At 34.8% G+C, this 24558-nt stretch overlaps 1 protein-coding gene across 9 annotated transcripts in view; it reads right to left on the bottom strand.

Moving 5' to 3' along the window:
* The window catches only part of LOC123867430, a 159486-nt gene that overhangs the window by 55471 nt on the left and 79457 nt on the right, over window positions 1–24558 (bottom strand). For 8 of the 9 annotated variants that reach the window (XM_045909443.1, XM_045909447.1, XM_045909444.1 and 5 more), the window contains exons 2-4: window positions 17366–17543; window positions 16980–17082; window positions 15254–15375 (exon numbers count right to left, since the gene is read on the bottom strand). In XM_045909443.1, coding sequence (XP_045765399.1) covers window positions 15254–15375; window positions 16980–17082; window positions 17366–17543 — 403 coding nt within the window. The remainder of the gene's footprint in view (window positions 1–15253; window positions 15376–16979; window positions 17083–17365; window positions 17544–24558) is intronic. The other variant, XM_045909445.1, reaches the window with a different exon arrangement.

Here is a 24558-nt window from a genome sequence, read left to right as displayed (position 1 = left end):
CATCGAGAAGAAAAGAAGATTTAAACTCTGTTCTTCATTCCCAACATAGTATCTACATGACGCAGAGGGTTGACTAGGGAAATGTACCTACCCTCTAATAACGGTAGGTACTCATTTACTATTTTAGAGATTCAGTCAGAATGAAAAGCTTAAGTTTGTCTACAATGCAATAAATACGGCTCACTCACACCCTCGAGTGGGAGCAGGAAGAAATCTCTGTTTAGAGATAAGCATTTCCAAAGTTACTTAATTTATTATTACTTTGTAACTGCAATAAATTTTGGTACCTACATGAAAATAAAAATATAATAACATTCTGCTTTGCGTTTAAAATAATAATATTCATTTTTCCTGATGTCAGTATGTATGTATACATAATATTTTTTTTTTTTTTTTTATTAGGTCTTGTGCTGACATTGAATCAGTACGGTCTGGCAAAACAAGAACATGTACATTACTCGAAAGCGATATTATTATCGTTCCTAATCAAAATATCTATTAAATCTCTTTTTCTTTAAAGGATACATCAACTTCGACCACTATAGGTACTCGTATGCCAACTTCAGCCTTTTTGTCCATGACGTTCAACCAATCGTCGCTATTCTTCAAGAAGTCCGAATTGTTGTTCAGACATCATAGGTTGTCACCGCCATGGCACCGAAATTGTCCAATAAGGTTTTACCAGACTATTATTGTTCGTCATTTTCCAGCCGCTCTGTCAGCCGTTTTCCAGTTCGTTTGCTGGTTCCAATCATACTCTAGATTCCTCGTTCTTGGGTTTTTATTTTAATCACCGCGCTACTCTCGTTTGTCACACGTGGGACAAAGTCAAAAATTTCCACTTGCCGTATGTCACACTTGGGACATAATCAAAATTTCCATCTGCCGTATGTCACACTTGGGACATCATCAAAATTTCAATCCACCGCATGTCACACTTGGGACATAATCAAAATTACCATCTGCCGTATGTCACACTAGGGACACAGGTCAAAATCCTACCACGTCACACCTGGGACGTTTAAAATAAACTACCTTTGACACACTTGGGCCAAAGTATATTCAATCAAATATTCTTAGCAACCACTGCTTGTCACACTTGGGACAAGTCTATACATAAGCCAGTACTCTTCTCTCTCGGTTGTCAGTTGTCACACCTGGGACATCATTTGTTTGAATTTATATTATTCTTTGCACGACATCTACTAGGCACCTCATCATTACATCGCTAATCTGCAAATATATTGTATGTTATTAGAACAGAGACAAGTGCATATATTTTACTAGCACATTGATTGAAGTGATGTCCACGTCGCTTCAATATGATCGACAACATAATCTTCACTTTGTCACAACTGCTACTTCTGTTTCGTCACTACTTCTACCACTGCAACTGGTATAATCTTTTACAGTTGACCCCGTGTTTACACCGATCAGCAAGATATGATAATATAATATCTTTCCGGAACAACTATGAAGAACAGCTCACGAAACTTCCATAGCCGTAACCCGGCCTCAATGCAGAACTTCTACTTTTCATCAAGTGTTCTATTCAGTTGCTTCGGTTTGTTTAAAGAGTCTAGAAATAATAATTGCATGAATAACAATAAACATTATACCATAACAATATTAAAATGTTATAACATTTGTAACTAAGAAAATTTTTACCCCCCAATAGGTGAAAAATTTAAAATAAAATTTATTTAAAAAAATTAAACAATTGAATTAATTCCTTACTTTTACTTCCAGCTGACAAAATATATATATATAAAATGGATGTAGGGAAAACCTTCGGGCGCCAGCCAGCTGGATAGAAATCTCCACAGATAGACTTGCCGAGGCCTGGACTTTTAATCGCAAGTCAGAGATTCGGTCCACCTAGCCGTGCTCTCTATTCCGGGACGCCAAATATCCACAAGAAATAAATATTGGTGAATAAAATCAAAGAATTTAAAATTTATTATTAAAAATTAATTTATTAAATTTCTAAAGTTTTATGCAAATTTTATTTATTAAAGAGGAAAAAAAAAATATGACAATTTATAATAGGTATCGCCCCTTTGTTCTTGTCTTAATTTTATATGTCTTATATATAATTATCAAAAATAAACAAACTTATAGTACCTGGGCCACATGGCCACACACTAGGTTATAAAAAAATAAAGTCCAAATTATCACAAAATTTGTTAAAATAGAGAATAAGCTAGGCACATGTCGAATATCTAACTAATTCCACAGGCCGAAAACTGTATTCCATCACACCAATTCCGGGATGGAATCCGATATAACACGTAACATGTACGATCCAAAATGAAATTTACGGGAAAATTCCCATGATATATGATCAAATGAGGCGTTAAATGATAACAATCTAGGATCAACGGCTGTAACAAGGAAATGTTAGGTTAAAATTTTCATTCATTTTCTTGTTGGAAAATTCAATGTTCTAATGGCGAGATTGGGTAGAAAAATGAACACTTACCGCTAAAAGCGCCGTGTCCTACCACTCTATAGCCCTCTGGCCCATAAATATGTATTATACTTATTTAGTTTAACTTTCACATTTTTAAAAAATTAATAATTGACGAGCAAATGTTTGCGTGTCTATGTAGGAAGAAAAGTGAAGCTTCAAAATGGCCACCGAAAGATGCCAACTTCATTCGGTAAACGAGCTGTCAAAAATGTTACTAGTTTTTTTTCCAATATGAAAGAAGGTTTGACAGATCGTTGAATTACATTCCCAAACGTCACGCCTTAGAAACGTCATGGTGAAGTTTGGGACACTGACATATGACGTATAAAAGGTCTACAAACAGATTTCAGGTTATGTTAATAAAAATATGCGATCTAAATAAAGGATGTAACGGGACCGCTAAGGTACACGTTACAATTTCCCCTTTCTAGAGAAAAGAAAAAAAAACCTTTTTTTTTTCTTTACCCTAAACAATTCTATAAGACAAAACAAAGGGAACTACCAAACAAAAGGAAAGTTAAATATCTAAATTTATGTAAGCCAAAACAACCAAATAATCATTAATAAATACAGATTGAGAAGCAATCCATTAAAACAAAATTCCTAAACTAGATTTGCATAGTATTGGTATACTACTGTCAAAGACACTAGCATCAACGCTGTGAAATGGCAAACCAAACTAGCGAAGAAGGGAAGAAAACTTTCTAAAGAGTGTGTGATTAGGATTGGTATACTACTGACCAAGACACTAAGCATCAACGCCGTGAAATGGCAAACCAACCTAACACAACATAAGCCAAAATAAAAAGAAGAGTCTAGAGTTAGTATGCAACTGATCAATCCACTGAGGCACCCTCGCCGCGTATTGACGAACTAACCTAGCTAAGGGGTTTTCGGAATGGTATGCAACCGAACAAAGCACTCAGGCACCCTCGCCGCGCATTGTCGAACCATCCAAAATAAAGATGCGCTACAAAAGAGCAACACCTAAAACATCGTCCTGCCTAAAGCAAGGACCTAGCGAACATGTCCACATGTGTGAGACAAGGCCAAGGATGAGTACTAAAGACCCACATAGAAAAAAATATATACATCTACTTGCCCGATAAAACAGACACAAGCAGGAGGATAACATGGAGCATGTGCCAACCATGATCCCACAAAAGATCTGTACATATTTACAAAACTACCTGACTGACTATAGCAGAACAAGCAGGAGGATAATACGGGGCATGTGCTAAACCGTAATCCCTTAAAAGAAAACTATACATATTTACAACAAAATTAGGTAATACGGTGCAAACAAAGGCAAAACCGCAACCAAAATGAGTTCTTCAAGAGCCTGGTAAAACGAAGCAACTGCATAACCGCTACCAAAAGATCCCTTATAAACAGAACTATAAAATCAAAAATATACAATATATACAAAAAAAAGGGAGGTAATGCGGAGCAACTGCATAGCCGCAACCTATAAATCGGTAGGACTGACAAAGGAGTCAAAAAAATCCTACACAAAATAATAATGAGTCCTTATTGTGTTAGCTTCTGCTAGATTCTTTTCCTGTTAAAATTAATTTTAAGTTTTAATTTTGTCAAATTTTAAGAATATCTTTTATATGGTATCTACCTGTACTATTTTTTTCCAAATCTTTTAATAAATATACATTATCTGAAATTTTCTTTATTATTTTACATTTAACAAATTTAGGGGCTAATTTGGCGGAAAAGAAAGAAGCAGCATTGGATTGCACAAAGTTGCGCCTCCAAACTGTGTCTCCAACACAATAAGAAATGCTTTTTCTTCCTTCATTGTAGTATTTGGCATTTCGTCTATATGACTTGGCCAGATTACTAACAGTTTTATCAAAAATATTACTCAAAGTAAGAAGTGCGTCCGAATAATCTGAACGACTACCAATAGTTAACTCTGAAGGGTCAGAGATAGAATAAAATTTATGTAAGGATCCATCAAGGAAAACTTCCCTACCAAACATAAGAAAATTAGGTGTGTATCCTGTAACTAAATTAATAGTGCCATTAATAGCTGCCTGAACATGGGGTAAATACCTATACCACGTTCTATGATCGTTCTCAACATAGCATGCTAGACAAGTCTCAATAGTCTTATTAAAACGTTCAACTGGGTTATTCTGAGGAGTATGTTATGAAATATTTTTGGAATATTATATTCTTTAGCAAAATTCAAATTTATTTAAGTTATTTGCAAGTCTAGAATCTTTTAATCTTTGATATTTATTTATCTAAAATGCTGAATGAATTTAAAATCTTTTGAAAGTAAAATAATAATAACATCTAGGTAACAGGACTTAGTTATCAAAATCTGGTCCAAACAAACGATCAGAAAGTCTGTGTAATTCGACGGTGCATTTGTCATACCAAATAACATCCTAACGAATACAAATATACCACGACCTGGGACTACAAACGCTGTCTATTCTCTAGAAGATTCTTCTAACAAAATTTGGAAAAAGCCTAAAAAAAATAGATAAAATTAAATAAAATAGATTTTCCATCGTCGTGCACCTATCATTTTCAAGAGAAAACGGGTCACAGCGACACCTATCAAGTTTTTAGCTCCGTTTCTTACAAAGAAATGGCCTTTTTAGGTAAGTAGCATTTTCACTAGTAACACATAAATAATAGTAGTATAAAAAACCTCAAAATAAACTACGCTTATTAACTAGGCGAGCACACTTAAATTAGCTATGCTAAAACAAACATCTTAGTATCTAGGCATACAATAGAAAAAAAATAAGTTACAAGAATACAATACACCTTAAAATATTACAAAAAATACAAATTAAGACAAGAACGAGAACAATTAAAATATTTATTCACTAATACTATGAGAATCAACACAACTAGGTTCCCAAATAAAAATCAGGTCCCTGTTCGGGCGCCAATTGTAACTAAGAAAATTTTTACCCCCCAATAGGTGAAAAATTTAAAATAAAATTTATTTAAAAAAATTAAACAATTGAATTAATTCCTTACTTTTACTTCCAGCTGACAAAATATATATATATAAAATGGATGTAGGGAAAACCTTCGGGCGCCAGCCAGCTGGATAGAAATCTCCACAGATAGACTTGCCGAGGCCTGGACTTTTAATCGCAAGTCAGAGATTCGGTCCACCTAGCCGTGCTCTCTATTCCGGGACGCCAAATATCCACAAGAAATAAATATTGGTGAATAAAATCAAAGAATTTAAAATTTATTATTAAAAATTAATTTATTAAATTTCTAAAGTTTTATGCAAATTTTATTTATTAAAGAGGAAAAAAAAAATATGACAATTTATAATAGGTATCGCCCCTTTGTTCTTGTCTTAATTTTATATGTCTTATATATAATTATCAAAAATAAACAAACTTATAGTACCTGGGCCACATGGCCACACACTAGGTTATAAAAAAATAAAGTCCAAATTATCACAAAATTTGTTAAAATAGAGAATAAGCTAGGCACATGTCGAATATCTAACTAATTCCACAGGCCGAAAACTGTATTCCATCACACCAATTCCGGGATGGAATCCGATATAACACGTAACATGTACGATCCAAAATGAAATTTACGGGAAAATTCCCATGATATATGATCAAATGAGGCGTTAAATGATAACAATCTAGGATCAACGGCTGTAACAAGGAAATGTTAGGTTAAAATTTTCATTCATTTTCTTGTTGGAAAATTCAATGTTCTAATGGCGAGATTGGGTAGAAAAATGAACACTTACCGCTAAAAGCGCCGTGTCCTACCACTCTATAGCCCTCTGGCCCATAAATATGTATTATACTTATTTAGTTTAACTTTCACATTTTTAAAAAATTAATAATTGACGAGCAAATGTTTGCGTGTCTATGTAGGAAGAAAAGTGAAGCTTCAAAATGGCCACCGAAAGATGCCAACTTCATTCGGTAAACGAGCTGTCAAAAATGTTACTAGTTTTTTTTCCAATATGAAAGAAGGTTTGACAGATCGTTGAATTACATTCCCAAACGTCACGCCTTAGAAACGTCATGGTGAAGTTTGGGACACTGACATATGACGTATAAAAGGTCTACAAACAGATTTCAGGTTATGTTAATAAAAATATGCGATCTAAATAAAGGATGTAACGGGACCGCTAAGGTACACGTTACACATTTTCCCAAAATTCGCTTTACACACCCGCCGAAAGCGATCACATGAAATAGATAAAGGTGTCAACGATTATGCCATAATGTAATCAAGTAGTACTCACTTCATTCTCCTATTTATTATACATAAGCCTTTATTCCAGTCGGTATTCCAGCAATAAAACTACGAATAATAAATAGTTAATAAATCAACACTTATTTTTCATTATGACCTGCCAGGAATTAAGTTCATACCTTAAAGCTTATCCTGACTTTAAACCCTTTGCACGCCACTGTATACGTTTATACAAAACTTGCTACGTGTTAGCTCTCTTGTACCTTATTTGATTAATGAACTGAAGAACCTAGTTATCAAGCCTTTTTATCGTCATTAGCCTTAATACTCAACTATTTGTGGAGTACCTACAGCCATAATCATCTTTAGTGCACGGTGTCATGTCTGAGAATTTTTAAAAATTTATTGAGCAACTTGTTCCAACTTTTGACATAATATAAAGGAACACACCCTTCTTGTAAAATCTCTTTCCCAAAGTCGATCATTTAGTATATGTATTTACCCTCTACATAACAATATCGCATGCTTGATAAGGTAAACTGCTTCTAGCGTGTAAATCTATTTAAGATCTTCAATATGTAACAGTTAAACAATTTGAATAGATGAAATGAAATTAGCTAGTCAACGACAGGGCATTACAGGGAGAGAATATGTCCCCTTACTGCTTACATGGTGGATCTCGCAAGTTTAATGTTTCCACTTGTTATTCATACTCTATATTGTAAGGTTATTTTTAAAAATTGATTTGAGTTGTCAAAAATAATATAAAATTATTAATTTATCTAATGCAGGTAGTTTGATAAAATCGATATTTGGCTCATTCGATGTCATATAATCTGTTGCTAGGAAGCCAACAAGATTGAACTTGCATAAATACGGGTGTTTCAAAGGTTTTAGTTTAGTCTCCTTCTGAGATACGGAGCGATATCGCATATTTTCGGTATTTGGATTGTGAACTGAATAATTAGATGTTGTGATAGCAACCACGCTCTAATTAAATTATTTATTTTGGCATTAGTTTGTTTAGATTAAAACTCTCGGATAACCTCTACACATTTAACTTGTGTTTTTTGTGTTGGTTATGGGAGGACATTCCAATAATTCGATAAAAATATTTAAATAATACCTGCTTTTCTGAGTGACGCCAATAATATGCTGATAATAATTTTATCAGTTGTCATTCCAGATCTAAACCTAAGTCAGATATCGATTTATTCGTTTATTACTTATATCCGAGGACAGGGATATAATAAAATTAAGTTTGAGTGCCTATTCTGAACCTAGAGCAACCTCGTGTGTTGATAAGCAATATAAGAAAATAAAATACAATTGGCACAGTTACTTTATTTTAAGAAAAGATATCTTCATGTCTTTTTTTTTGTTAGATATTGCTTAGTCCTTCATCCCTTAACCCTTTGACAGCCACGGGACCCATTTTCCCCCTCCTGTATTTTTGTGTATAAAAATCTATTTTTGTAAATTCAGGAAACCCAAAGAAAAGGTGCACGGCGTCCCTCGTAGTAGGGAACCCTACGTGGTTCATGTACTATCAACCGTGTGGAATCGCACATTCTCTAGACATCACGCATCTCACTCTTGAGCCTGTGTTATGCGTAAACTTTGATTCTCTATTCTCTATGAACTATTCTCATGGGCAATCACACGATACTGAAGAGAACACCACTGCCATCTCCTCTCCTTCTTTTTTTTTTTTTTTTTTAATCCGTTTATTAAAATCTTTTGCTGGTTTATCAAACTGAGGCATAATCAATTATTGATCAGTTACCTGTCAATCCGGGCGATTCACTTGTATAAGATGTAATAATTTGTAATAATGCTCACATTTTATACCCAAATTACATGATAAAAGCAAGATAAGAACTACAGAACCCTAAAGAACCCATACTCTGCAGAAGCTTAGCAAGTGAAACTTCTGTTTTAAGCAAACTATCAAAATTGAAGATTGATATTATTAAATAATTTTATTACCTAAATTACACATAGGTTTAATTAGGTATTATTATATTTTCGCACAAACTCTGACTACTGCCTTTTATGCTGTAATAATCATTTAAATGATTGTAATAATTTGTTCTATTATTTCTTAAAGATTCTATAAGTTGTGCAACTTTCAACCATTTTCATTGTATGTAATAAGTACCTATGTATTGGGTAAATATATAGTATGGTTATTTTCTCAGTCATTCAATAGATCACATGGATGATTCCTTATATAGATAAAGTTCTCTCTAATTTTCAGCTCAGATAACTTTTACTTAAGTAGGTATAGAAAACAGTATATCACCTATTAAATTGATATTGGTACCAGTAATAGCTACAGTAAATACAAAATATGATGTACATACTTGGCAGTTCAGTGAGTATGTTTTACAAAGCCTAAAGATAAATTCTAATAATCACAAATGTACATAATCTATTAGTGCAAGGAGGTTTCAGTTACTTAGACTTCATTGTGATTTGATAGTGATAATTCAGAGTTTAAAAGAACACTCTCGGACCCAAAATGTGATATTTAACACCTACTTGCTGAAATAGGAATTCTCTTGATACAAATTATTTATTATATTCTTGCAGCCAATATTCTCACTGTCTAAATAGTGTAAAACATTTGTGAGTGCCACCATTGCCTGATAAATAAATATCTAATTCAATTCTATTTGATATTTTGATTTGATGTAATCAGTTTTTGTTTTAGTTCAATATAGGTAATCATGATTCAACTCCTTTTCCTTTCATAATGCACCTCAAAGCTTGGTCGTAGCAAATTTAATTTATAATCTACCCAAAGATAACTTACAAGATAAAATACAAGAATCCACATACCTATGTGCTTCTGCGAACATGTGTGTTTTATGTCTTTCTGTTCCTGGTTTGTACATACCTAGTCAGATATGAAACCTGAAATGTTTTCATCCCCTATACCTACTAGGTATTCAAAGCAAATTAATGATTCTAATTCGGTAGGTACTTCCAGATTCAGAATGGGTTTAATGTTGCGCCAGCATAGTCTGGATTTGCCTAGTGAACCTAGAGTGGGCCAGTTGATCTGCCCCAGGTTTAATTTCTTAAAACCTCTCCTTTGTGTCCAGTATCAATCCAGTAGAGAACTCATCAAATATCTGTAAGGCCATGTCTGCCACGGGCTCAAACCCAAAATTTGATGTGAGGTGGTGGGTAATGACACACACCCACACATATCTCATCACATGAAGTTTCTGCAATCTCTTCTTTATACTGAAAGCTTGAAACTGAAACATTATTGTGTCCTGTGTAGATATGTAATCAATAACCATACATATTATAGGTAAATATACCTCCAAATATTGTAATTATTTAATTCAAAGTTAGAAACCTTGATTACATCTACTAGATAAAATAAATTTGTATCAATTAACCTTAAAAAAAGAAATTGTCACATTCAAATGTAATACTGAATGATTAAGTATGAATGTTCTATTGTATTTTATAGATAGCATAGAGGACCATATCCAAACTCTTCCTCCTCTAAGATGGAACCTGTGCTCAGCCATAAGCCCTGACAGGTTGATAATGCTGATTGAATTTCCCAAAGATACATCATTAGACAAGCCAAGCTCATACATTCTGTATTTTTCCAAATTACGTTAACTAAAAGAAAGTAGGAAGTTTACAAGTATGTTATTATATAAAACAACCATAGCAAGACTGTATATTCTTGTACTTTATAGATACTCATGCAGTGCCTGTGCAGGACTACATCTTAGCAATCTGCCAGCCCTCTATATGTCACTAGTATTTCCATCTTAGCTGTATGTTATAATGTGACTGCCATCGATACATCCTTAGAAGTTGCATAAAATTCGAAAGCTTGGTACAGCTTAAACAATTGTTATAATTTTACTAACACCCTAATTTTTACTTAAACTATGTGTTTCAATCAAGGGTTCCACCACTTGTAGTCAATGCACACTTGTAGACACCCAAATCTTAGACTTTATGTCTTTTATTTCTATTTCTGCACTATTTTCCTCATATTAAGAGTAGAATAACTAGTAAATCTTACTGAAATAACTGAAAATATGTCTACACAATACTCACACATAAAAATTACAACTTACTTTGCCAATATTTCTCCTATTTGAAATGTAAAGTTTGTGTAGGTAGGTACTGGACACCATTTGTGACTGTCTGTAGGAAGTTAGGAGCTAATCTCCACTCTGTACCTTCCTTCACTGATGAGTAGGTATATTTACAACTCCAATATCCCAGTGCTATCAACTACAAACTAGGTATAGTAACTATTATGTAGTTGTATTCGCAGGCAAAGCTAGTGGCTAGTGAATAAATCGAAATAGGTAGCTTTTGCCACACATTTGGTGTAACTATAGATACCGACCTTTGTACAATCCAACCAACTAATTTATAACATTACATACCAGCTGTGGGCTGAGGGTTTTCCTTCATCTCTTACCACACTTCGGATGTTAGAAAGGAACGTCTTCTCTATTCCCTCCATTGGCCATCTCTCGTCTTTCGATAATAATCGGTTAGGGCTTAGGTAAGTTCAGTGAAATGCAGATACTCCATAGTAAACTTTACTAAGTCTAATCTCTTTACATTAGGCCTCTACTAACACAACTAGGTACTTAATTACTACTGCTCATTATTATAATTATTCGTCTTCCCGACAAAACCCTTGTTAAATTCGACTCGCTCAGTCTCGTCTCCCCTCTTCCCGTCTGACGTCCCGCTCTATCTGTCAGTCGTTTTTTGACACTCCGATGACATGCATTTCAGGGTTGCTAACACTATGTATTAATCCAGGATATAATCATTTACAGATGAATACCGTGCGCTTGTGGGTCTGTCACTACGGAGAAACGGGGCATGTAGACAATTGTTGACCTGGGCCCAAACCATCAGCTTATAAGATGGAGTCACATCACCACCAAGAAATCGTTGCAATGCATAGCGTGGATTCCTTTTTAAAAATTTGGTTGACAGCGACCAAGCACAATGTAGTTCTACAAACTGTGCGGAAGCATTTGCGTGCGGCCGGAATACATTACGAAGAAAATATTACGAATGGTTTGCACCAGGACCATAGACTTTCATTTTGCAATGAAATATATAAACTTTGACTGATGTAATTACGTTGTTATTTTTAATAATGAAAAATCTTTTGAGTCGGACAAGGATGGACGTAAAATACCATAATAATAGAACAACAGGTGAACGATATATTATACTTTGAATAAAGTGGTAACTTCAACCTGGGAGTCTCTGTGGGGCAGCATAGACTTGCTGGAATATGGTTACTAACATGACGAGTCGATTACAAAAAGTAATAGCTTACGAGGGTGGCCTACCTTTATACATTATTAAATAAAGTATAGGTAATTAATTTAATTCTATTTGTGAGTGATGTTATTGTTATTGCAGTTAGAAGTTATAATTGATTTTGATTTCTAACTAAGTAATTAACATGTTGATTCATCTCACAAACCTAAAAGTAACCCAAAACGTAAATAAAACATTACGTTCATACTTGACCGACTTTTAGCATACTTCACATCGATATTGGTTTTAAATTACTATAGGAGTAATAGGAGTAGATAAAGTATGTCAATTTTTTTTCCTCTTTTGTATACCTTCTGTTAACTTGATGTGTTAATTTTTTGACAAGCGTCTTATTTATTTCTTGCTTATTATAATAATTTATGAACTGCACAAAAGACAAATAAATAACTTCTAAAATAGAAAAGTGTTATTATTTTTGTTTTTTCTTGCTTATAATTATATTGTTTGAAAGTATGATAATTTTGACTGTATAAAGAAGACAAAATAAATAATTGCAAAAATAAAAAAGCAATCCCCCACTAGGATTAGAACTCACGCCATATTTAAGAACTTCAACACTATTACCACTCGGCCATCAGAACTATGTTGACGAATGTGAAATTTGCAATCCTATACGACTGGTAAGGTTATCTAGAAGTGTGAGTGAGTGTAGTAAGTGTGAGTGTATCTATTATCGGATAGCATCGGGTCGTATCTTTGTGTGTTATACATACGCGCGCATTAGTATGCTCTGCCAAGCGAATTATTTTTCCGAGTGTACTATTCTTTAAAAATAATTGAGTTACATCAGAACAGCAAATATGTATTTGGATGTCTGTTGTCGGAAAACTATAGATTTTCAAAGTCTAACAAACCTATTGTTCTACAAACATGGTGCCTATCATTAAATCTAATCTTGTAGGTGCATAAAATTTCGATAGCTTTATTCGGCTTACACAATAGACAATGTAAAAGCGAAACTACAAGGATAAAATATACAAATACATTAATTTTGTTATATAATTCATTAGTATTCATTTATCGACGCCATGGTCGTATTCTATATCTAACTCAGTTTCAGTTTAAAAATAATAGGAAACTAGGAAACTAAATTCAATCTAATCACAGATCTGACCAGTTAATTATTACAAAATCATTTTTATAGGGTATAGTTGGTGGTAAGTAGTAAGTACTAAGTTCTTTAATGTTATTTAAATGATTTAGTTTGCTACGTTATCAAGCCTAAGCCACCTGACCCTTATTATTTAATTATCGCCTTTGTTGATATCAGGGGGCACGGCAGTGCCCCCGCCAAGACGAGCCAAACGGCGGCCGGGGCGCTACGTACCTTTTTCTCGAAGTGTTTCGCCGTATTTTCGACCCGTCATAACTTCGGTCTGGATGACGCTAGAAAGCTGAAATTTTCAGTATAAGGTGTCCTCAGCAAATTTACCAAATATACCAAGTATCAAATATCTAGCTTTTATGGTTACATATTTATTGATACCTAAAATACGCCGATTTCGTCCCTCACTGATGATCATCAAAACCTCTACTCAAAACCTCTAAGGTACTTCCCGAAGTCCTAGAAGACTGAAATTTGGTATGTAGACTAGAAATTGACTACAAACTACAGGAAAATTAAGAAATTGGAAATGCCCCCCCTCTACGCCTCTTATGGGTGAAGCAAATCTGTAAATTCTGTCGCTAGAATGCTGATATTTTCAAGATAAGATGTCCTTGGCAGATTTATTAAACGCATTGAGTATCAATTGTCTAGCTTTTATAGTTTCATATTTATTGACAGTCAAAACTTCTAGTCTGTAATTCTAGGGTACTTCCCGAAGTCCTAGAAGACTGAAATTTGGTGTGTACACTAGAAATTGCATACAAACTACAGGAAAATTAAGAAATTCAAAATTTTTCCCCTCCACTCCCACGTATGGGGGAAGCAAATTATTTGTAAAGTCTATCGCTAGAATGCTGATATTTTCAGGATAATATGTCCTTGACAGACTTATCAAACGTACCAAGTATCAATTGTCTACCTGTTATGGTTTCAGATTTATTGCCATTCAAAACCCCTCTAGTCAAAAGTTCTAAAGTACTTCCCTAAGTATTAGAAGACTGAAATTTGATATATCTGCTTTAAAATTGAGTTGCAAGATTCCACCCAAACAAACATAGTTACATACATTGCAAGTGGAATAAAAGCTTTTAAAAAAAGAGGTAACGATAGAGAGCGGGCCATGAAAATGATGTAGGTAGGTACCTACAAAAAATAGATCAAAAAAAAATCTAGGGCACCTGCCAAAAAGAAATGAAATCCCACCAAAAACATTTCATGTAAAATGTTGCCAAGACTCACAAGTTCATAATGCTTTCACTGTTAAAAAGTTATGAGATCTCTAGTAGAGCCAAGCCCCTAGCTGAGCTTAGAATTGCGCTGCCCATGGGACCTATCCCAAGTCCAAAGTATATAGCTCTTAAATGCTCTTGAGTATATCACATTTATAACAATAAAGAACAAATAACTCTACTTAGAAGCTCTGATTTTACAAACCCTAAATCTTGGTTAAAAAAGTACGGCTTGGCCGTTTAATGTTCGTGAAACTATTACATGACATAACATATTATATTAAGGTCATAAGGAATAGTTTGTTCGACAATTACTAATTTGTATTATACTTCATGATTGTCGCACAAGATATTCCGGGCTTAAATGTCATATCAGATAAAAGTACCACGAACATTAAACGGCCAAGCCGTCCTTTTTTAACCAAGATTAAGGGTTTGTAAAATCAGAGCTTGTAAGTAGAGTTATTTGTTCTTTATTGTTATAAATGTGATATACTCAAGAGCATTTAAGAGCTATATACTTTGGACTTGGGATAGGTCCCATGGGCAGCGCAATTCTAAGCTCAGCTAGGGGCTTGGCTCTACTAGAGATCTCATAACTTTTTAACAGTGAAAGCATTATGAACTTGTGAGTCTTGGCAACATTTTACATGAAATGTTTTTGGTGGGATCATGGATTTCTCCTTAGTTAAAGATACCAACTATTTTTTGTTTAGTTCCTTCTATTTCAAACTATCTCACTTACCTAGTTCTAGATCAGTTAGGTACAGTCAGCAACAAAGCTAGGTTGGCAACCACCAGTACAAGCAACTATGGACGGTTGCAAACCTACCTTTGTTGCTGACTGTACAACAGGATACAAACCTAACGTATTATTATTGATGGCGGTCTCCTTATCCTTAACTGGTGCGCTGAAGGCCTCCCCAGCAGGCACGTTCACGTCGGCCACCTTGGCTGTCTTGCTGTGCGGTTGCCTGAAACCGAACCTAGGGAATTAAGGAGCCATGTCAAACTCAAACAAGAATGTTGTTAAAAGTTAATTCGATATTAAGAGCACATAAGTGCTAGAGCACATAATTAAGTGCTAAGTACCTGCCTACTCGTTTTTTTTGTGATGCAATAAAGTAGATATAGGTACCTAACTACTACCTACCTTCTAAGAGACACTAAGTACGAGAACAATCTAATAGTCCTTATATTAAATAGGAATGAATAAGGGATGCAGATTCGGTTATCTACATTAGGTACCTACGTACAATGGGTATGATATCTATAGTGCGATATATAGGTACGTACTACAATAAGCAGGTACGAGAAAAAAATGGTATTTTAAAACGCCTACTCAAAAACAGTAGCAACTTTTATCAAGCACTAATTAGCATTGAATTTATTCTAAGGACTTGTTTCACGCTAACGAATAAAGACGTTATGGCAGTTTTTGTACTGAATAATTTGTTTATCCGTTACATAAAACTTATCTGGTGGTTGAAAACAGGCCCTAAGGTTAACATACCTAATTTTGTAATTCAAATGCAAATTAACGTATGAATTATTTCCACTGGTAAATATGTCTTTAAAAGTTTGCTTTTGAATAATGTGTCAATCAAAGAGAAGTTTATTTAAATTGCTAGCTGGAATACCGTCTTCTTATCTGTTAATTACCATAATACCTATGTATTAGGTATCTTATGCAAGTTCCAAGGCAGGTGATGTAGGTAGGTAGGTAACTTTCAATTTTAACTTAAGATTAGCGAACGCCGATCAACTAATTAATCCTATGTGGTAATACAGAAAAATTGTTTTCGGCTGATTTAATAACAGTGTACCTACCTAATAACTAGTCTTTGACTGTCAGCTTATAGTAAATTCTATTTCTCAAAGTTACATATCGCTTGTATCTAAACTATTGCCCCTGAGCTGCTGAGGAGTGAATATTGTAAGAAATGCCTTTCCAAAATTACTATTACTACCTACTTGTACCAGTATCTTGTAATTACATAATATTATTACTTGTACCAGTAGTACACAATAATATCATATTAAATATAAAAACGTACAATATAAATAGTTCCGCCGAAAGAGCTTTCATAGTTTGAACATATAGTGAATGATATGAGACGGTAAGATACGTACTTAGATAAAAAAAAATGTAATTTTTAATTTTGTCATCACAGAGGTTTATTAATATAATTAAATAATAAAATTATTCAGTTATTGAAATAATATTAAAGTAAAATTTTGTATTATAAGAGCTTCAATAGCTTGTTTTGGGCGTGTTTACAAATGTAACGTGTAAGTAGGTAGGTACCTACTTGTTAAAAATATTTACTTTTTTTTACCCACCATATCGAAAGTGATTTATAGGATGTAGATTTCCTTTTGTTTATATCATGTAATATCATGTCACTTCTTGACTGACTTTCTACCTACTTCCTGTTACCTAATCAAATGCAATTTGAATATAAAACTTTTACTCTCTCTACCCAGATCAGATTTTGTTCTATGCGTAATCTGTTTCATGAACATAACAGGTCATCTTTCTCATCAAGTCTTTTTAGTTTACATGCGCATGGTGAAACACAAAATTTACCTATTTGTACGAAGAGGTTGCCCCGATATTTCCTTCCTCGGCCGCGCGAGGGGCGTCGAACGACCCGACAACACCTCTTCTGGACGAAGATCTTCCGTAGAACCTGTAGAGGAGGCACTAATATGTGTACAGCTTTCTAGTACCTACTGAGTCTCTAAGCTAGGCCGTGGACAGACGAACGGTTTTAAGTTCACGTAATTAGTTATCTCTACATCACTTGACTTTTGTTGAAATGACTTTTCTATGTCTTATGAGAATAAATATCTTTAAACCTAACCTACATCATCTTACAAATCCAACACAATAAAAAAGTTTAAGGTAATAACTTTGCACAAATTATTTGACTTTGATTTTGACTACGGAACCCTAAAAAAAGGATACCGTACCTCCATTTCCATTTTTGTCGTGAGACTTCTGTTTTCGGCGCGCGTTGTCGTCGGCGCGCGAAGTGCTGGCGGGACGGCGCCGAAAGCCGAAAGACGTGGCGACGCCTCGGGTTGGCTTGTTGCCGTTACCGCTTGTACTTTTCTCCCTCTTCTTTGCACCCTTCGACTCAGAGTGACCCTGTAAATAAATTTTTGATATGTAGTCTTCTATACTTAGATCTTACTATCAACTAGGTAGGTCAAAACTCCTTTAGTTCCAAGAGTCTATGTACCAAAAAAGTTACAGTATTACTACATAGTAAATTGGTACATACCAATAAAGGACCTAATAAAATAGCCAGCGTGCTGGACTATGGCCTTCTCATTCTGAAAGGCGACCCCTGCTCAGTGGTGGGCAGGCAATGGGATAGTGATGATGGAATTGGTGGGTAATCTAATTGAATTTGTTGAAAAAAACTCATCATACTCTCGTCATCCTACTCCTCCTCATATCTCCTCATCATACTCGTTGGTTTTAAAAACTTGCATTGAATATCTTGCCATATATGTAAAAAATTAAACTTACATTTATGTTAATAATTCAAAAATAATAATTTATTTGTAATTCATAAAAAATAATACAATTCTAAGTAGATAGGTAGGTATATGTCTAGAAATTAGAAAAAATCTGATTACCATAGGTCGATGGACCCCGCGGCTGACTGGCAGAAAGCGTTCATTGTATGTAATATAAAATATTAATATAAAAATCATCTAATAATCCGTCAGTATTCCGAATGTGCCTGGTTTAATAGATATCCGGTAGGTACTATAGGTACTTATCATTAGTTATACTGATTAACAAAAGCATTGAGAAGAAAGCCTTTATCTCACCTAAAAGTACTTATTACCTAAGTATAATGTAGAAATCGTGCAAAACTTACTCAATTACATAATAATAAAATAATATTATGTATGTAAGTATACCTATATACCTGAAAGGAGAAACTGATGACATATCAGCGTACAGCTGAGAGTTGCCCTTTATTTTGTCTATTTTTTATTATTATCCTATATTACTCACTCTCACGCCCGGGTACAAAATAGATACATATTAAAGCCAAAAGAAATATTAGTACTAAATATACCTACTTACATATATAACAAGTGTAAATTAAAAATTTTCAACACCCCCGACAAATCATTTTCAAATAAATAATTATGTATATCTAGGCAACGTCCATCTTGACAGCTTGACATTTGTCAATTGACACTTGAATATTATGAACCTAAGGGTTATCTAACCTTCTTTTCTACAAGAAAACTAGAAAATAGCCGATAACTTTTAAACGGCTGAACCAATTTTTTTGGATTATAGCTAAGAACACTCTCGATCAAGCCACCTTTCAAACAAAAAAAAGTAAATTAAAATCGGTTCATTCGTTTAGGCGCTACGATGCCACAGACAGATACACAGATACACAGATACACAGATACACAGACACACAGATACACACGTCAAACTTATAACACCCCTCTTTTTGGGTCGGGGGTTAAAAATAAATAAAACTAGCGATTCTGCGAAATTCCAACGGGATTTTCAATGCGTAAATCCACGCACGAAGTCGCGGGGATCAGCTAGTATATAAATATGTACCTTACTCATTCACGAGAAAGGTATTTTCTATTTTATAACATGAAATTTCTCAAGGTCTGGGCGGTCACATTATCAAGTTTTAAATTTTTATTAACGGATGTTATGTCGGTTGGAACAAACATTTTTGTAGCCTGATACCGGTGTTCTATATCCTGCATGATTGTGGAACTGTTTTTTATTCGGAAATAAAGCAATAAAAGCCTAGTAGGTACCTAGAAACCTAAGTAGTGATTAAATTCCAACGTGCGAAAGAAATCAGATTACATATTATAACGTAGACCCAGGTATAATAATGATAATGTTATCCGGATCAAATTTCGGCCATGGCAACTAATTACGCAAGATAATATTATAAAAACCGGCAAAGTGCGCGTCAGACTCGCGCACCGAGGGTTCCGTACTCGGCTATTTATTACGACATTTTGTATGATAAATCAAAAAATTATTATGCAAAAAAATAAATAAAGGCAAAGCCCTTTCATTATGATACCCCACTTGGTATACTTATCTGACTTTGAAAATTGAAAATACTAATCATTTGTTCATTAACACATGAGAGAGATCAGACAAATTGGCAAGATCAGCCTCAACCTCCCAACTTTGGTCTGCTGCTGAGAATTTCTTGAAAGAAAAACCTCATTGAGTACTAAATTATTTGCTGATCCTGGACTTGAATCGAACCTGGGACGTCATGATTCGTAACAGAATAAACTAGTCACTATAGATCAACGAGGAAATCCTTTCGTCACAATTCCTAGTGAATGAGACGACCGCATTAACAAACCAATGGTACTAAAATGTACCTACTTTGAATATCTAAACAGTAAATGCGATTCTCATCGTACTCGAGCTTTGAATAACTATCTAAGCTTAGTGAAAATTTCTTTAGAAGCAGAATTGTTGTTCGTCTGTTCGTATTTATACTTCTGCCTGTGTACCTATGTCTGTTCTTTTTTTACTTTTTTCCTTATTTTTTAATATCACACTTAATTTTATAAATGCGAAAATTTGTAACTAAGCATTGTGTATGTTTGTGTGTGTATGTGTGCGTGTGTATGTTTGTTACTCTTTCACACAAAAACTACCTGGGTGGATTTGACTAAGGATGGAGATAGATTATACCTTGGATTAACAAAGCTTGTAGAAACATATATCCACGCGGGCGTCATCGATCTACTACTTAGGTACCTACTTATATTAGAACTGTCTTACGACACAAAATTATCTTGTCGTCTATCGTGTGAAATATTCTCACGGGGCTTGGAAGTCCAAAACTGTTTTTATTTTGTCTGTTTCTTTAGCGTTGTACAGTAAAGTCAAATATATAAAAGTTCATTATGTACGTAGTCCAGTCACTACTTTCGTATTCTAACGCATTACGAAGTCCGTCCTCGTGTATTCCCATAAGAGACCGCCGGGTGCCGACCCCATATACAGCACCATTGGGCCAAATACAGAACCAAATAATTTACATAGCTTTAAAGATTAATGTAGTGATAGTAGCTCGTAAAGTCGTACAAATATAAACCTTAGCTTGGTATTATATCTACCGAGTTTAATATCGCATTTCTACCGGAGGCACGTAAAAAAGCGTAAGCATAATTTGCTTCTGTTATAGGTAGGCACACTATTCAGTCAGATCATTGACATCACACTAATATTATAAAGGCGAAAGTTTGTATGTGTGTGTGTGTGTGTGTGTGTGTGTGTGTGTGTGTGTGTGTGTGTGTATGTTTGTTACTCCTTCACGCAAAAACCACTGGACGGATTTGGCTGAAATTCAGAATGTAGATAGATAATATCCTGGATTAGCACATAGGCTACTTTTTATCCCGGAAAATCAAAGAGTTCCCACGGGATTTCGAAAAACCTACATCCACGCGGATGAAGTCGCGGGCATCAGCTAGTTCCATATAAAGGTATGATGGTTTTTGTCTTGATCGTAGTGCGGAAGCTCAGCTTTCAAAAAAGATTCTACATAATATTAGAATTCAGGACTGAATTGGTTAATTTACCTCCTGTTGTAGATTCAACAAATATTATGACCCCCAGCAGTCCGAAATTACAAGCACTGACACAGTCGAACTAACTCAAATCTGATCAAATGTTGAGTCCATCGATGGTTGAGTCACAGTCTGCCATCTATGAAAATAACAAAGGTTTGCGTCTACTACCCATAAATATACTGGTAAATTCGGTATAGTAACAATATTTTCTTTCCGAACTTGTTAGATAGAGCTCTAGCATCATGCACTTACTTATTACATTTTTTTTTAATTTAAGGAGCAGGAAAATTACCGTCTGGCATTCCTGACTCCATTGCAGATGTTGCGCAGTGACCTACGGATTAAAAACCTCCTCCACTCTTCGATATCTTCGCTTTAATTAATTACATAATATATGAAGTACAGGAGTAGGAAATATGGAGTACCTCTCCCAGGTGTCCGGTCTGCAACTTGCTCTTATCTGATTAGCGTTATGGAACAAAAATGTAGTAGTTACTCAACATCGACGTGAGAACAGCAATGCAAATTGTACTGATACCATCAGCACCTTTGTGGGAGATATCATGATAATTAATTTTCGGTGCTAAGTACTGTATATGTACCGACTGCTCATTCACCATACACAAGCCCATGGTGTAACAAGTTGCCAATTTAACCACAACGTTATCTGGTGCGAGTATCGTCTAATCGGAGCGTACTGCGCCAGTATGCCTCCAACACATGAGAAACCTCGAACGACAGGCTGTGTCTTCACTCTTCAACTTCAAGAACAATTTTTTTTCTACAGAATGCGATCTACTTATTTCATATTTATAAAACGTATGTATGGGCTTCGATCACCTTCTGTTCCGACATAAAAAGTTGTGAAGTTATAAAGATCCAGTTAATGTGTTTCCGGCTTTATAAGTTTATAGCTCGTGCAATGGTAGGTATTGCTTCACAGTCACAGGTCAAAACATCGCAACTGTTCTCGAAAGGTGAGAGGAAACATTTTATTGTTTAAAAAGTGACTAAGTGGATCCGTGTAATTTTGCAAGAGCCAAGCTCTACCGCTGAACCTTATTTACAGTTTTGAAAAAATATATACATAGGTAAATACTTCACCAGTGACGGACTCTGGGATTCGAGTCTAGGGTCCCGTCGAACCTAAAGATATCCCTTAGTGAAATACCAAATTAAAATATTATATTCAGAAGGATAACTGCTAGTTCGGAGTTGGAGGTACCCGTAAAGAAATCAAGAGTGAAAACGCAATGAATAACATAATATTATCAAGGATAAAAACCTATCAAAGTCATGTTTTATTAAAGACTAGAAGATGCCCACAGCTTCGCCCGCGTGGATTGGTCAGATCACGGCAGCATCAGGCTTGAGGAGTTAGAATCCAAATTTTTTATGGAAAAATATCACAAAGTTCTTCTATCGATTAAAAAAAAATACACAAATCGGTTGAGAAATCTAGGCGATATTAGTGTACATATATGTAGAAAAACACAACTCCTTCATCTTTTAAAGTCGGTTAAAAAGTAGCCTATGTTACTCCTTGGTTAATCCTCTACTTGTCTGTGAAACTTTCGTCAACATAGGTTCAGCCATTCCGAAGATCAGACCGTTCAAACAGACATACGTATTCAGTATCTGGTTGTCTATTTTCCTTGTCTTACTCTCGCGTATTTTTTGGATTCGTTCTCTCTTGGTCAAATCACACTAATATTATAAAGGCGAAAGTTTGTATGTGTGTGTGTGTGTGTGTGTGTGTGTGTGTGTGTGTGTGTGTGTGTGTGTGTGTGTGTGTGTGTGTGTGTGTATGTTTGTTACTCCTTCACGCAAAAATCACTGGACGGATTTGACTGAAATTCAGAATGTAGATAGATAATATCCTGGATTAGCACATAGGCTACTTTTTATCCCGGAAAATTAAAGAGTTCCCACGGGATTTCGAAAAACCTAAATCCACGCGGACGAAGTCGCGGGCGTCAGCTAGTACGTGAATAAAAATCATAATAGTTCGAGAACCCCCATCCAGTAATCTCGCTCCGGGCCTCCAACGAGCTTCGGCTGCATCTGTACTTCCCTTTTACTTACATAATTACATAATTATACCTTTAAATACTTAATTCAGGGCTGTACGACTTCAACATTACGCAATAATTGTCGGAAAAGCTCAGATTACTTAAATTATATTTAAAGTAAAAGGTCTGATCGTCAAGAGTCGTAATCTAGACAGACATGTCTACTTCTGAGAGTGTCAAAGATAAGGATTGCGTAACAGACTTTTACTTGAACATAACATCAAAACCAATTTTTTGGTAATTACGACATTTTTATAACTGACTGCCAAAGGTTCTTTATAACGGACCTTTGGCATTTGGTTTTTTAAAGGACCCAGATATTTAGGTAGTTTTAACATTTAATCATCTTGGTTTTTCCACATTATTTTCTGCAGGATTAGGTAGGTACTTTGGTTCTGTACTAGAATATTTCTTAGGATTTCACGTTACTATGTTTTGTTTAGGTATATCTCTGCTATATTATAAAAAGGTATTTGTGAGTCTGTTAGTTCATACATATGTAACAGAGAATATCCAGAACTAACGATCGGTTTTTCAAAATTCTTTCAACGATAGATTAGTCACATTATCCCAGAGGGTAGGCTATAATTTTTAAATATCACCCGGACGAAGTCGCAGGCAAAGGTTAGTTTTTCTAAAATAAAAGATTAGCTGATCAGTTAATATCTACTTAAACCAATTTATAAATACTATTTAATTATAATAATAAGTTAAACATAACTAACACGTGTGGTGACTTGAAACCGGTTATTAACAAACCGAAACTAAGTAAATTCATATGGAAGCTCAAAATAAAGGTCACGAATAGCCCCCGCTTAGCGCGGTGATGATAATGAGCTCAAAGTAGCTAAGGCTCAAATATACCAAGGTTAAATGAACGTTAAATAAAAGCTGCAGCTTGTGGTAAGCCGCTTACATCGTATTGTGAACGTTTAGTTACCTTTTTCTATCATTTTTATTTATAACATAAAACAATTATTGTTTTCGTTGTTAACTGAGCTGTTTTATCGTTGACAGCATGAAGATTAATTAAAGTTATTGTTGTTGATGTCATTAAGTAATTTATTTAAACTCTTTTTACTTTATTAACTGAAGCCCGCGCGGGTCAGCCGTACAGATTTAGTATTTTTTAAATCCCTCGGGAACTCTTTGAGTTTCAGAGTTAAATAGTATCATGTGTCAGTCTCCAGGATACAAGTCATCTCTTTGCCAAATTATGTTGAAATCAGTTCAGGCTTTGGTGTGAAAAGGTAGAATACACAAGAGTTCATTTTGCGTTTATGGTTGCATATACAATCTACGGGCGGCGGTTCTAGTAATTCGAGTACATTTTTGTGTGAATGTGAATATACGAGTAAAAAAAATAAAAATGTTTTAGGAATGAACTCGGTTTTTTAATCGATCCCTTTGGTTTAAAAAGAGTAGGTAGATAAATGCAATCACTGAAGCTATGCAGACCGACCAACGCATAAAAGGCTT

The sequence above is a fragment of the Maniola jurtina genome, chromosome 8 (genome assembly GCF_905333055.1).
Source record: "Maniola jurtina chromosome 8, ilManJurt1.1, whole genome shotgun sequence".
Taxonomy (NCBI): domain Eukaryota; kingdom Metazoa; phylum Arthropoda; class Insecta; order Lepidoptera; family Nymphalidae; genus Maniola; species Maniola jurtina.
The sequence above is the reverse complement of the archived record's forward strand: the minus strand, read 5'-3'. Positions and strand labels throughout refer to the sequence as shown.